The sequence below is a fragment of the Lissotriton helveticus genome, chromosome 3_1 (assembly GCF_964261635.1).
Source record: "Lissotriton helveticus chromosome 3_1, aLisHel1.1, whole genome shotgun sequence".
Lineage (NCBI taxonomy): Eukaryota > Metazoa > Chordata > Amphibia > Caudata > Salamandridae > Lissotriton > Lissotriton helveticus.
In genome coordinates, this window is record NC_136061.1 from 1,289,482,982 (window position 1) to 1,289,497,597 (window position 14,616).

The following is a 14,616-nucleotide window of genomic DNA, read 5'->3' on the forward strand; positions in this document are numbered from 1 at the left end:
GTTCATATAGGGATGCCAGATCCGACAGATAGGCCGGCGCTTTTTGATGGATTATCCTATGGCACCATAGTAGCGCTTTGAAAACAATCCTTTTGCCAATGGGCAACCAATGAAGGGAAGCAAGAGAGGGTCTCGAGGGAGCTCTACGAGGAAGCCTTAGCACCAGGCGTGCTGCAGAATTTTGTAGAACCTGTAATTTCTTGATGTTTTTAGCAGAGGTGCCCAGGAGCAGCACATTCCCGTAATCAATCCGGGACGTGATCAGTGCCTGGGTCATGGTGCGTCTCGAGGTCAAAGGCAACAGATCAAGGGTGCGATTCAGCGTTTTCATTACACCAAAACATTTGCCTACCGTTTTCTTAATGTGGCTATCAAAAGACAGCTTGTTGTCTATCCAGATGCCTAGGTTTTTTGCTTCCTGGTTGGGGGTAGGCAAAGGACCCAGACAGTTGGGCCACCATTCATTCGTCCATTTTGCCTCATTGCCCCCAATTATGATAACCTCTGTTTTAGTGCCATTTAGTTTTAGACAGTGCTCTGTCATCCAAGTGGCAAGCTTACTCATGCAAGCATTGAAGTTATCTGCTTCCAGAGAAGGGGCTTGTGACAGTGATATTAGAAGTTGTGTGTCGTCGGCGTAAGAGACAAGCTCTACGCCGAACGATTGCACCACTTCTGCCAGGGGAGCCATGTACAGATTGAACAGGGTGGGACTCAGGGCAGAGCCCTGAGGCACCCCCTGTTCTAGCATCACGTTGTCTGAGAGAAAAGTCCCTCTTTGGACTTGAAAGCTCCTGTCGATCAGAAAGGCCTTCAGCCATCCCAGTGCCTTCTTGATGACTCCCGCTCTGTTTAGACACTGTAGCAGGATGGAGTGTGCTACAGTGTCAAACGCGGCACTGAGATCCAGCATGATGAGGGCCATGGTCTTTCCCTCATCCGCACCTTCCCGGAGGGTTTCAGTAGCCCTCAGGAGAGCTGTCTCTGTGGAGAAGTTTGATCTGAAACCCGATTGAGATCTATGAAAAGCATTGTTGGATTCTAGATGGCCTATGAGTTGGGCATTAGCAATTTTCTCAGCTAGCTTAGCAAGGTAAGGTAGCAAAGATATTGGACGAAGATTTTCCAAAATGTCTTGGTTCATGTTCGGCTTTTTTTTAATCGGTAGTACTACAGCCTGTTTCCATTCCACAGGCAAGCGCGCCGTGGAGAAGGAGACTTGAAGTAGGTGTCTAAAATGAGGTTCTAGTGCGGGGAAGGCTTCAGCTAGAATTTTAGGGGGCGCAGGGTCTCGAGGAGATCCTGATTTAATGTTCTTGCACGTTTTAGCCAATGCTTCAAGGGGAGGTACGACAAATGAGCCTAGGCACTCCGGCGAGCTGTGAGATTGGGATTTTCAGTAAATTCAGTTGCTGATTTTATATTAGTGGAAAAGCAGGCATAGATGTTTGCGATCTTTCCTGAGAAGTATTGGGCAATTGTGTTACATGTTTCCACAGAATCATTTTGTGAGGAAAGATTTGCGTTCACTATGGATATTTCTTTGTATATCAGGTAAAGTTCCTTAGAGGAGTTTTCTGCTTCCATAATGCGGGTGTGGTAGTGAGCTGCCTTAGACAGGCGTATAGTTTTGTTGTATTCTCTTTGTGCTATTTTGTACTGGGCTTTGATATCTGGGCAAAATTTTTGGCGCCATGCTCTTTCAAGCTTTTTACAGGCCGTCTTCAAAGTTTGAAGTTCTTGACTGAACCAGGGAGCAGCTTTTTTAGTTCTCCTGGCGTTGGTGGTAGAGCGCATTGGGGCAGTGATGTCAAGGGCCTTGGTGACAAAATTATGTATGTGCTTATTAGCTGTCTCGCAATCATCCCCTTTAGGAGGGCCTTCGTCCTGGACAATTTTAGTGAAGGCTTCTATTGAAAAATTCTTCCATTTCCTGCGTTTATACCGTAGGGATTGTTGACTATAGTGTTCGGTTCTGTCGAGTTGAATTGTTATGGGGATGATGTGATGATCTGACCAAGGTATAGGTTGAGGAGCTGCGGTATGAACTCCCTTCCAGTTGCCAAAAACCGGATCTAATAGGTGTCCTAATTGATGTGACGGTTCCTTATTTTTTAATTCCAGCTGAACCGAGATTAGCTCAGCTAGAATACCAGTCGCATCGGTGTCTGAGGGGTCTTCAAAATGTGCATTGAGATCACCTAGCACTAATAAGCGAGACTTCCTTATAGCTAGGTGGGTAATGGCTTCCATAAGGGAGTCAGTGAAGTCAAATAGCCTGCCTGGAGGTCGATATATCAGGATGCCCGATATAGAGTGATTGGGACCTGTGTTAATTGTGAAATAGCCAGCTTCACTGTGGTCAACCCAGATAGGAGACATGGTGCAAATTAGAGGGTCTTTCGTTGCGATGGCAATGCCACCACCTCTGCCTTCTTTCCTATCTAGTCTGGCGAGGGCGTATCCGGGGGGAAGGGCCTGGATGACATCCGGATCTGAGTGGTCATCCAGCCAAGTTTCCGTCAGGAATAAGATATTAAGGTTCTGGTCCTCAAGTAGATGAAAAATTTCTGTTCGGTGCTTACGTAAGGATCTGCAGTTAAGCATGGCTGCTTTGATGGTGTGACCCGTGTTGGTGGCTGGGACATGTTTGATGGGAGCAAAAGTACACAAGGGGCACTTTTGTATCGACAGGGCATGCATAGAGTGTTTGCAGCCTGCAAGCGTGTTGGGTTGCAGAGCAAGCAGATCCTGTCTGGCATACCTGATAGCGGTTGTAGTCGAGGAACCAGGGTTTGTGGCCCCGCGCCCCGTCCGGCCGCGGACGGGCGCAGACGGGCTTGGCTTTGGCGCGGCTTAGGCGCGCAACCGGCGCGCCCGCTGCGCCAGCCCGCTGCGCCGTCTGGGGGGTTGACACATGATATAGGAGGGAGGAGGGTGGGAGGCCGGCCCGACTTGAGCGCTGACCTCGCCTTCCTCACTCAAGATGGCGCCCACCGCCGAGTGATGTCAATACAAAGCGGTTAGGCTGAGAGAAAAGAAATGAAGGTGTGTAGAGTGTCAGTGTGCCTGTCTACACAATTCCCCTTATTGCAATAGCCCCATAGTGAAAATGCGGCGGAATAATAAAAGCATTAAAAGCGCTCCAAATATAAATTTTATAAAGGCTTTAAAAACAATGCGCAAAGATCGTAAATTCTCCTGGCTCCTCCGCAGCTCGCAGCCCCAGTTCCCCTCGCTAGGGAGAGCTTCTGTAAGGCAGGGAGCGCTGGAAAGGGCACGTCTAAATACAGTGGGAGGGCGGGAGGGCAGCCCGACTTGAGCGCTGACCTCGCCTTCCTCACTCAAGATGGCGCCCACCGCCGAGTGATGTCAATACAAAGCGGTTAGGCTGAGAGAAAAGAAATGAAGGTGTGTAGAGTGTCAGTGTGCCTGTCTACACAATTCCCCTTATTGCAATAGCCCCCATAGTGAAAATGCGGCGGAATAATAAAAGCATTAAAAGCGCTCCAAATATAAATTTTATAAAGGCTTTAAAAACAATGCGCAAAGATCGTAAATTCTCCTGGCTCCTCCGCAGCTCGCAGCCCCAGTTCCCCTCGCTAGGGAGAGCTTCTGTAAGGCAGGGAGCGCTGGGGAGGGCACGTCTAAATACAGTGGGAGGGCGGGAGGCCGGCCCGACTTGAGCGCTGACCTCGCCTTCCTCACTCAAGATGGCGCCCACCGCCGAGTGATGTCAATACAAAGCGGTTAGGCTGAGAGAAAAGAAATGAAGGTGTGTAGAGTGTCAGTGTGCCTGTCTACACAATTCCCCTTATTGCAATAGCCCCCATAGTGAAAATGCGGCGGAATAATAAAAGCATTAAAAGCGCTCCAAATATAAATTTTATAAAGGCTTTAAAAACAATGCGCAAAGATCGTAAATTCTCCTGGCTCCTCCGCAGCTCGCAGCCCCAGTTCCCCTCGCTAGGGAGAGCTTCTGTAAGGCAGGGAGCGCTGGGGAGGGCACGTCTAAATACAGTGGGAGGGCGGGAGGGCGGGAGGGCGGCCCGACTTGAGCGCTGACCTCGCCTTCCTCACTCAAGATGGCGCCCACCACCGAGTGATGTCAATACAAAGCGGTTAGGCTGAGAGAAAAGAAATGAAGGTGTGTAGAGTGTCAGTGTGCCTGTCTACACAATTCCCCTTATTGCGATAGCCCCCATAGTGAAAATGCGGCGGAATAATAAAAGCATTAAAAGCGCTCCAAATATAAATTTTATAAAGGCTTTAAAAACAATGCGCAAAGATCGTAAATTCTCCTGGCTCCTCCGCAGCTCGCAGCTCGCAGCTCGCAGCTCGCAGCCCCAGTTCCCCTCGCTAGGGAGAGCTTCTGTAAGGCCCTGTAAGGTGTGTGACTGCTCCTGTGTGTGTGTGTGTGTATGTGACTGCTCCAGAGTGTGTGTGTGTGACTGCTCCAGTGTGTGTGTGTGTGTGTGTGTGTGACTGCTCCAGTGTGTGTGTGTGTGACTGCTCCAGTGTGTGTGTGTGACTGCCCCAGTGTGTGTGTGTGTGTGACTGCTCCAGTGTGTGTGTGTGTGTGTGTGTGTGTGTGTGACTGCTCCAGTGTGTGTGTGTGACTGCTCCAGTGTGTGTGTGTGTGTGTGACTGCTCCAGTGTGTGTGTGTGTGACTGCTCCAGTGTGTGTGTGTGTGTGACTGCTCTGGTTGTGTGTGTGGCTGGCTCTGGGTGTGTGTGGCTGGCTCTGGGTGTGTGTGTGGGTGGTAGTAATTGCTGTCTGCTGAGCTCGTCTGTAGGGTACAATAGTTCTCACATTTGCGAGAGATTAAGCTATTGGCAATGTAAATGACAATGCCATTTATTTATCTGTTTTCAAAACCAACACATACATACAAATGTTGTCATTTACAATGCCAATAGCTCTAACTTCTCCAAAGGCGAAACCGTTGCATTGTAAATGCTTGTTAATTTTCCCATTGCTCACGCTCACCCCCTAGCCCTCCCTTTTCTGGAAACCCCTTATTACAGATATGGTTCTAAGTTTTCTTACTTTATAGCACCATGGAGTCTGTCTAAAGATAGGACGAGTAGATTCACTGTACTATGGACGCTCAAAGACTTTGCTAGCGCTGTACTTTTGAATACAAGTGTGTCTGCTCTGTGATGGGTTGGCATGTTTACTGTGTAATGTTTTACTTTTATGTATGAAACTTGTAAAATCCAATAAAGAGAAGTGGGGGAAAAAAGAATCCCAAGTCCAACAAAAACTAGAACAGCAAAAATGGAGGATTAAGGTAAAACGTTTGGGGGAAGGCCATTCTAAGGAAGACAAGACTAACAATATGGTTCTGTGGAAATGAGCGCAAAAAATGTGGACAAAAAGAAGGGGGAAAAGTGCCGGGAAGTAGTAGTGTGGTAGTTATGGAAAAGAGAGAGTGTTTACTAGTGGTGCTTGGAACAGTATTTTCAGCATCATTATCCACTTTGCAATTGTGGCTGAAGAGATGTTATGAAGTGGCATCATCGATCTCGATTATTGATTTAGGTTATTGAAAGCAATTCCATTCTTTCTTCTTTTAATTACCTTCATTTTGATCATGTTTCCTTTTCATGCCTAGTTTGGTTAATTCTACTGTTCGGTATCTGTGAAAAAAGGAAGAAAGGTGTTGTGTTACAATGCACTAAGGGTCTGAAGACATCAGTGGAATGTGGACTCATTCCCTTGAGGTCATGGGATTCTGAGCGACAGACTCAGTTGTTTGTCTGTGAGGGAGGAGGCTTTCTCATCTCCTCTGTTTGCAGAATGAAGTCTTCATTTAGACGGTTGAGCGTTCCATCTAAACACTCTTCACAAGCATATTGAGGACAGGGTACTAATTAATAGTATTTTTAAAAGGTTTGAATGACTCAGTGGGAAGCACTGCCTTAATGTATCTGTTTATTAATCAGGTTCCATCTCTGAATTAAGGGCTGGCCTTGTCCTATTTTATTGGAGAGAGGGGAAGGAGAGGGTGGGTGGGAGAAAGTTGAAAGGGGAGGTTTTGGCGGGAAAATCGGTCTAACGTGTTATAAGTTTTAGTGAATTGGGGTGGGTCTACTGGGGGACTGCGTTAGAGACGATTGCGAGCAAGACCGAAAGGACAAGGTGGGCAGGATAATCAGTCTAAAGATCGGGGAGAGAATGTGTGTGACAGACGGTGGTAACAGGGTTTTAAAAAAAGAAGGCAGGAGGATATCTGACTGCAGCAAACAGAAAAAAAAACATCTGAAGTAATAAAGCGCAGTGGAGTGTTGAGAGGCCATTACTGCCTGCGCAGCACCCGCCGCCTCCCTCTCTGCCCGCGCGAGAGCGGCTCTGCCGCGAGCTCAGAGAGAACGAACCTCCTTCCTGCGGAAAATCGGAGCCTGTTAAAGGTGGGCCCCAAGCTCGGACCCGGGCACGGAGCACGCGAGGGGGCTCCTGAAATGCAAAGATTTGTACTTCTCCGAGCTCACGGTCTCCAGTCATGAGAGAAAGAGAGTGGTGCTGAGAAGAGAACACAATATTATCCGGGGTTTGTTAAGGAGAGAGCTTCAGCAGTGCATTCTGCCAGATAATTTAACAATCATCATAACATTAATCTGAAATGAGTGCAAAATTGGAAAAGATGCAGCCAAGCCGCGCCGGCCCCTCTCATCACACAGACATGATTAGGCCATCTGCCCCTCAGGCTCTGACTACTGTACAGCACACTGGCGCCCTTGCGTCAAGGACACTTGAATTATGTGGCGATGGAGGATTACATCATGCAACAGGGGTGTCTAAATTATCTGTCAAAAAGCCTGCTATGTGGTGTGCTGTAAAATGAATATTTAGGCAAATTAGATGACATATTTGGTGGCAATATTGCCTAGAGTTTTGACAAATTGTCACATATTGTTAGAAAGGTGTCCATTAAGTAACGGAAAATGAAAATACATCAATTTATTAAGAAAGTGAACTGCACATATTCAGTGTATCTATTCACTTTGTCCTTCCTTACTCTGCCTACAACACTGTAATTCCCTGTGTCTGCTCGCTTTCTGGCTCATTTTTTTTTTTTTGCTGAGTTTTATATAGCGCGAACTAGACCCGAAATGAATCAGGTATCAGAGCGCTTTACATAGGACCAGTTACGTTACATGAGGACACGCATTCATTTTAGGCACGGAGAGATTAAGTGATTTGCCCAGAATCACAGGAGGTTTTTGGCGTCGTTACCGAGACTCGAACCCAGATCCCCAGTTGAGCGCCCTAGCCGTTAGGCCAACCCCTCTCCCCAAGTTGTGCAAGCTATAAAACTAGCTTCAAAGAAAGTGAGCAATTTTTGGAGCCACCCGGAATTCTGAAAAGCCGCAATGACATCAGTGACCACCAACCATGATCCCCCTTAACAAAGGATCATTTGATTAACAGTGAAAGACCAACCATTGGAGCAACAGGGGTTGGAATGTAACTTCAAGCGCAGCTCTTTCTACCACACTGCCTTATGCAGCAGTGAGATATCATGTTTTGTGTCTTTAAATAGTGCTCAGTCACCCGCAGGTTTCTTGGGACGAGATGCTGAAGCACAGTAATTGTCATTGAAATACAGTGTGTGAACCGTTTCAGGAGTCCCCAGTCAGACAGTGGCAGTGGTGGTTGCTGCAACCAGAGATGGTGGGCAGTGGGCGGGGGTGGCGGGGTGGGGTGTTGATGTTGAAAAGTGAAACTAAAATATCACTTACCTGTGTACCGTCGCCGCCTCTCCTCTGTCCTCCTCTGTTCCCAACTTCCGGCAGCACACAGGCTTTCAGACTCCCCTGAGCCAATCACAACGCTGACAGCAGCGTCTTGATTTGTTTGTGTGGCCTGGTTTGGCACTCAGACAGTGCCAGGGACTGTTCTCCAGCCGGTGGTGCAACACAGCCAGATGGAGAAATGCTAGGTGCTAATGATGGTTTGGCCGTCCTAAGACGGCCGGCCAAACTGCCATGCGCACTTATGGTGCCTGCTGGCTGCTGCTGTCCATCGGGATAGCACAGCCCCCCACCACCCTTGCCTAGCACTGAAAAAATGAAATGATAATAACATTGTGTTATTATCGTTTTCTTTTTCCTTTTCATACTGCTCGAAGAGTAGTGGGGCGACGCTCCTCTGCCTTAACAAAGGGGCCACCACTGGACAGGGGTTTCTCGACTCAGATTATAAATGTAAATGTAAATGTAGTATACTTGTAAAGCGCACAGCTGCCCCAGCAACGGGGCGTCCCGGCGCTGTATAACTCTGGGGAACCCGTCCTGGCTTTCCCTGTGGGATGGTCCCTTGCTGGGAGTCCCCAAGGTGGAGCCAGGCATCCCCGGAATTGGTGGGGCCGTTGTGGAGATTAGGCAAGCTAATGCCTAGAGTTGCCGAGTGGAACCCCTGATTAGAGTAAGCACCGAAGCAAGAATTATCGAGTCCGCTGACCAAGGTCCACGACCCTGCCGCGTCGGGAATTGAACCCTGGTCCCAGGCTGACTTCTGCTCTCAGGCCTGCCGCCTCTAACCAGTGAACCACACTACTCCATAACAATCCAAATTTAGTGATCTCTGTTAATGCTGGGACTCTGGAAACAGTTTTCACAATTGGTGGTAGCAGAGGAAGTATCATAGCAGAATAAGCATTTTTAATTGTCATCTATCAGACAGACTTACCTAGTTGCCTCTCTTGGAATATGCGAGCTCTGTCTGTAGCCTTGGTATAAAGATGGGGCAGAATTCATTACCAGAATCTGAGATCCCAAACCAATGGTGACCAAGGAAATCTTATGTGTTCCATAATTGGGGTACTGACCACTTAGTTTTCTTTCCCAAGTTTGAGAACAGAAACTTGGGGAGTTCTACCAGCATGTCAGGGGATACTTCCTTGCGGCCTGCCTTTAGCGAAGGAATTGACTAGCTGCTTAGGATGGCCATTGCAGGTGCCCTTGCACCATAAATATATTGGCTAAAAAACAAGGGGACAGTGAAGTAGTAGAGGTGGAACAAAATAAAGCATCTTCTGTGGCTTGGGGGAGGTTTCATCGCTCAGTAAGAGGGTGAGGTTTGGAAAATCCAGGTATTCCAACAGTCTGGACTGAAGCTAGAAAGGCAGTCACTATGGGGTGGTCACAAGAATTGATGGAGAGATCAGCAGGCTTGTCCATTAAAGAACCCATGCATCTAAACATGCAAGGCACTGAGAGATTCATGTCATGGCCACATTCAGTAGCCTAAACTGATGAGTTTAAATGCTTGAGAAAGTTCTGCGCAATGAAGAGGTGTGTTCATTTTGTCAGAAAAGACTTTAACCAACAGACCGCCAACATTGCTCCATGACAGGGAGGGTTTCGAGCTAGTCTGGGTGTGAGGTTCTGTCTGAGTTTAAGGAAAATTTCAAAAGAAAAGAGATCCACTGGAGCATGAGCAGCACTACCTAAGCAGGGCCACCCCGTGATCCGCACTGGGCCTGCCAATACTCATGTGACTAGGAAGGTATGTGGCTATTTGATGCTGACTACGATAATGGTGGCTGGGCTAAGCGAGGGTCACGGTGATCCTTGCTTTTTTTGCCCTGGAAGAACACACGCCAAATGGATCAGCACTGCCTCCAACCCCTATTGACTACTGCACATCTAATCTGCCCGTCACCAACAACCATGTATGATAGAAAAGTATGGTGTTTGGGCGCAACCCTGAAAGTGCAGGGGCCATCACTTTGGGACTAGGGATTTCACGCGTCTTGGTAAAGGGTTGACTAGGACTTCTTGAACAATATCCCCAAACCCCTTGAGAAGGATTAATGTGTGCTTTTCCCTTAAGTAGCACTTCATACCTATCCTAGAGGAACAGCCTAGGCTGTCTTCCAGAACACCGTAATTTTTAGTTAGGATATAGGTACACCAATCAAAGTGCTCTCTGATGATTATGTCCAATATTATGAAAGATCTTAGAAATAAAGTACTTTTTCATTTATAAGCAAGTGTATTCAGGACATTGATTTATTGACAGGTATTGCATGTCCTATTGAGTTCAGAGTTTCTAACCCCAAATCACCTCCTTGTGTAAGACTTCCACAACTCAATGCCACTACCCCAAAGTGAAGTGCTAAATGGGTGCACTTAGTGCTCAGGTTTGGGATCAATAGTAAGGATAATGCCCCAGGACACCATTGGTAAAATATTCTAATTGTCACAATGTGAGCTCAGTAACACCTATCTGCCACGGGACTCCCGAAAAGGCTCTCATATTAACAATGCAGATTTAGAGAACAGGTACGTTTTGAGAGAACATACAAATTTGAGAAAGATAATAAGTAGCTTTGAAAAAGTCAGAGAAATCCAGATGATGAGTTTCACAATAGAAAAACAATGTACAATAGTGCAAGACTTTCCAAAGTGCAGAATGGTGAGTAATATTGAACGGGACTATCTGAAAGATCTGCTGGGAAAATAAGGTTGATTTTCCTCCCCCGAAAAAAAGAGACTTTGCTATAGAGAGATACATGGACTGTGCACATGGATTTGATGATAATGCAATCTTTGATGGAAAACAGTGGGAGCAGTTTTGGGCCAGAAAGTGAGTTATTCATTTGGGGAGGGGTGCTATTCTAAATGAATAAATACACCTCAGTTAAGTCTGAATAAAAGTCTCAGTGAGACTCGGCTCAATCCAAGGTTGCTGTGGTACAAGCAGAAGGCAGTTCCCAGAGATGTGAGTAGTAAGTTCAAGCAGCACCAAAAATTTGAATGTCAAGAAAACAGCACAATAAAATTCCATTCCACTTTAAAAAAAAGATTTCAAACATTTAATAATTGGAGAATGGGAGTGTTTTTAAAGTTTTAAGATAAAAAGCTACTAGAAAATGTAAGCACCAATATAAAGTCAACATTTGTGGTTGACAGAGAATTATGCACGATTTGAGGCTGACAGAGATGAATTGGAGGTTGGATACACAAAGTAGGTCACAATGCTCAAAGTTTTTACCTTTTGACTTACTCTATGTTGTTGAAGTCAAATATTTCCAGAGGAGCAAGTTCTAAGGCAGAAGCCAATGAGGGTTTCTCAAAGTCAAATACAACATTGACGGGCTCCCGCTTAAGCCCCTGGTTTTGCTCCCAAATAGCTCTGAGAGGAACAATACAGAATTTCATACCTTTCTGACTTAGTCACGTTTTTAGTTCTTAAAAGGCACCATGTGAGCAAGCATGGAAGCTGTAGGCAAACAGAGCTCCACAGTACGGTATACCTTTATTGCAAGGTCTATTTGGACCAGTTTTCAGAGCAGCGATGTGCTTGAACAGGAAAACCCTGGTTTGTTGCAAGTCTTGGGAGTGCCACCTCTGGGAAAGCCTCAGCACCTTGTCCCTATCCTCCAGAGGTGGAAAAATGACCTAGTCTCACTTTTCTCTAATACCTGGGACTGTTCTACCAGGTCACTCCACAACCCTTGGGCATTTAGAGCAGGGTTTTTGTCACCAGTAGTCTCTCCAGCCATGGCTCTACTGGTTCCAGACTTCTTGGTCGTTTGGGCTCTCAGAGTGAGGAGTCCCTATTCAGTTTGTGTCCCTTTAGCAAGCAAACTGTGGGACAGCTAACTGACCCTTGGAAAACAGGTGTATTCTCTAAGTGCTCTAAGGTGTCAGGAGCCCTCAATGATCATTATTCTAACAGAGCCTTCTTGCTAGGATATAGTCTTCCCAGGTCCAGTGATGTTCTAAGGATGGAGGTTTGGGCCCAGTATTATCCAGTGCACTAGCCAGTGCTTAGAGCATTTTGCTCATCCTGTCCTGTCTATTTTACCACCAAATGTCAGCTTCTATTTACAGCACTTTCTCTTCGTTGTTGTAAAAATTGGCAGAAGTGCTAAATACTACATAGCAAAACATTTATTTCACCATAAAGAGATCTTGCTATCCCTAAAACACTCATCTATTGTGTTGAGATCGCCTTCTTCTGAAAGGGATACAACTGGTGGAGCCAGAAAACATAAGAGAGCTCTGATATGAAATAGGAACGGACCCTGATAGCCCAATTCGTGTCTTCAAATTAAAAGAGGTAGCATGAAGACTGACCTTTGTTGTGCCTGTTGCTCCTCATAAATGCCTACTCCCTTTTAAGTGACCAGTTGTTAACAATGCCTTTGCCTTACTTTCTTGGGCCCAAAGGCCAAGTTATTGTTCTCTGTGAAGCAGATTATTGACTTGAGCCAAGAATGCGGATTGGGCCTCTCATGGTGTCAAAGAAGGATCTGATTGGCAAAGATGGATATGAGTGACAAAGCAGGTTTTAACACAGTTTTGGCTCAGGCAGTGCAAATAACCTCTTTTGTAAAGTTAATTTCCACTAAAGGCTATCAGAATTCTGATTTCACCAATCAATAAGATTTTTACAATTGAATGGAAAATAGCTTTGATTTTGTTTCTGATTCCAAACAACTATCTGATTTAATTGTTTTAGTGATACCTATCACTGTTCATGGAGAATCTAGCTATATACATTGAATACAGATTTGGGCATTTTAGTTATTTCAGGAATGTATTGTGGCACTTTTTTAATATATCAAACACCTGCCCTGTTGGCTTACAAGGTAATATTGATATATAAAAATAAACCTTTCTGTATTGCAAAGGCATTGGTTGCAGTAGTGCTGCTGGTAGCCATATTTTTGTGTGAATGGGGTAAATACACAGTGCAGCCCATATATGACATTTAACTCGTATGCCACTGGTCAATTTCTGAGCCATCTACATTGCCCTGTGAGAAAAGGAAACTAACTCAACGGAGTGAAATCAATTTTAACAGTACCACTTTAGATGAAGACCTCACACACTGTGGCACTGTATAACAGTTTCACAATATGCAAAATCCTAATTCCATTAAAAAGTAGGTACAGAAAATGTGAGGGATCCACGATGAACAGGCAGGAATCTCTACTATGCTACACTTTGCTTAATTAAATTGGGGGGACTTGATGACCAAGTGGTCCACTTGACTTTGTATCAGTTAGAGCCTTTGAAGTAGGTATTGAGGGCAACCCAAGTAAATGTAGTGTGAATAGTAAGTGCAAGATTCTATTATGGCCGGAATAGCCACTATTTTTCTGTTATAATTAAGAAATGGTAAAACTATCCTAAAAAGTTGAAGATGATGAACCCAGTTAGACCTCCAGCACAGGTTTAAGGTCATACATGTTTTGCTACCATTGAGTATCGCAGATTACATATTTTGTTGAAACGTTAGGGGTGATTGGTTGTGCGCTTCCACCGAGTATGGAGTTTTCTCCATACGCCTCTCAGTGATTTATCTCTAGGGACTGGGGCAGATCCCTCACAAGAAGTAGCACGCACTGATTCATTTTTCACTTTGAGTTACTGGGACTATAAACCTCAACAAGTGTGCAGGTTGTAATCATTAATTGAAGAACCCATTTAGATACCATAGAAGAAATCTGAGGGGGGCCTACTGATACCAACATCAAATTTGAAACCTTTTTCGCATATGGTGGACACTGTTAAGTACTACTCGAACACTTCCGTGACATGACTGGAACCTTCACCCTATGCTCATGTAGGACACCACATGCTACACACGCTATAGTAGCCACCCACAAAAGTCTAGGAAGTCTTTTATTCATCTACTGAGGACAGCACTTTGTATCCATGCCAGTGCTCCGAAGTGCTATATAATACACACACTGACACAAAATATTTTATGATCGGTTTTGTACATTACAATGTTAGAATTTTACTAGGAAGCAAGTTTTGATTCATGATACAAGTCATTAGAAAATAATGTAATGTGTTTGGATTTCTACTAAACTCGGGATTGTCTGCTTGAAATAACTCCTGTTTTGAGAGCACCGCCCGTGAAATAGCTACATCTTTGAGCCATGTAAACATAAATTTGCATGAAAAGGAAACAAAACATTTAAATAGATAAGAGGAATTATCACCGTTTTCATCTCGCTTCTATGACATTAATGTATTTGAGGTTTATGCTGTCAGCCATAGGAAAAAAAGGCATCATCCAGTCTATCAGTTGTTCATTTTAATATCTGGACCAAATTATGAGTTCACTAAATTTCTGAATATAGCAGTCAATAGCTGAAAGGTTACATGTTAACTTTTACAAAGTGTTATGTACAGCATCACATTCAGGTTGCAGCATGTTAATAACTTTTGATCCATTTAATCTTAAAACATTTGTTAAAATCCGATATTTATTTAACAGATTTTGTATTATGTGACACGTAAGTTCAACATTTATACAGAAGTCGCTAAAGAACTGCAGAATTCCAACTGTGGAAACCGCCCTCCTTTCCGGAATAAAATACCTGAATGCAATGCTATTGCACGTCTGCCCCATAGTGCACCCCAAAATAAACAACTCGCTGCCCCAAGGACCCTTAACTAAAGCCCTTCTCTGCAAAGCGGATTTTGGCAAATTAATTATCAGTGACATAAGATACCAGTTTTTCTTCTGAAAAGGACATATTCTGTGCCAAAATTAGACACTTTTTGTGAAAGGGGCCTTATTTCATGTTGACAGACATTGTCTCTAACATATTTGAGCAAATCCTGAGCCAGAGTATGGAA

The 14,616-nt window shown here is 45.0% G+C and overlaps 1 protein-coding gene across 1 annotated transcript; it reads right to left on the reverse strand.

The window, feature by feature from the left end:
* Positions 1–1,151: 1,151 nt before the first annotated feature.
* On the reverse strand, positions 1,152–3,983 carry LOC144824948 (uncharacterized). Its single transcript, XM_078683891.1, has 2 exons — positions 3,331–3,983; positions 1,152–2,967 (listed from the first exon to the last, which is right to left on the reverse strand). The coding sequence occupies exon 2, from the start codon at positions 2,701–2,703 to the stop codon at positions 1,363–1,365; it is 1,341 nt and encodes a 446-aa protein (XP_078540017.1). The 5' UTR covers positions 2,704–2,967; positions 3,331–3,983; the 3' UTR covers positions 1,152–1,362.
* Positions 3,984–14,616: the final 10,633 nt, after the last annotated feature.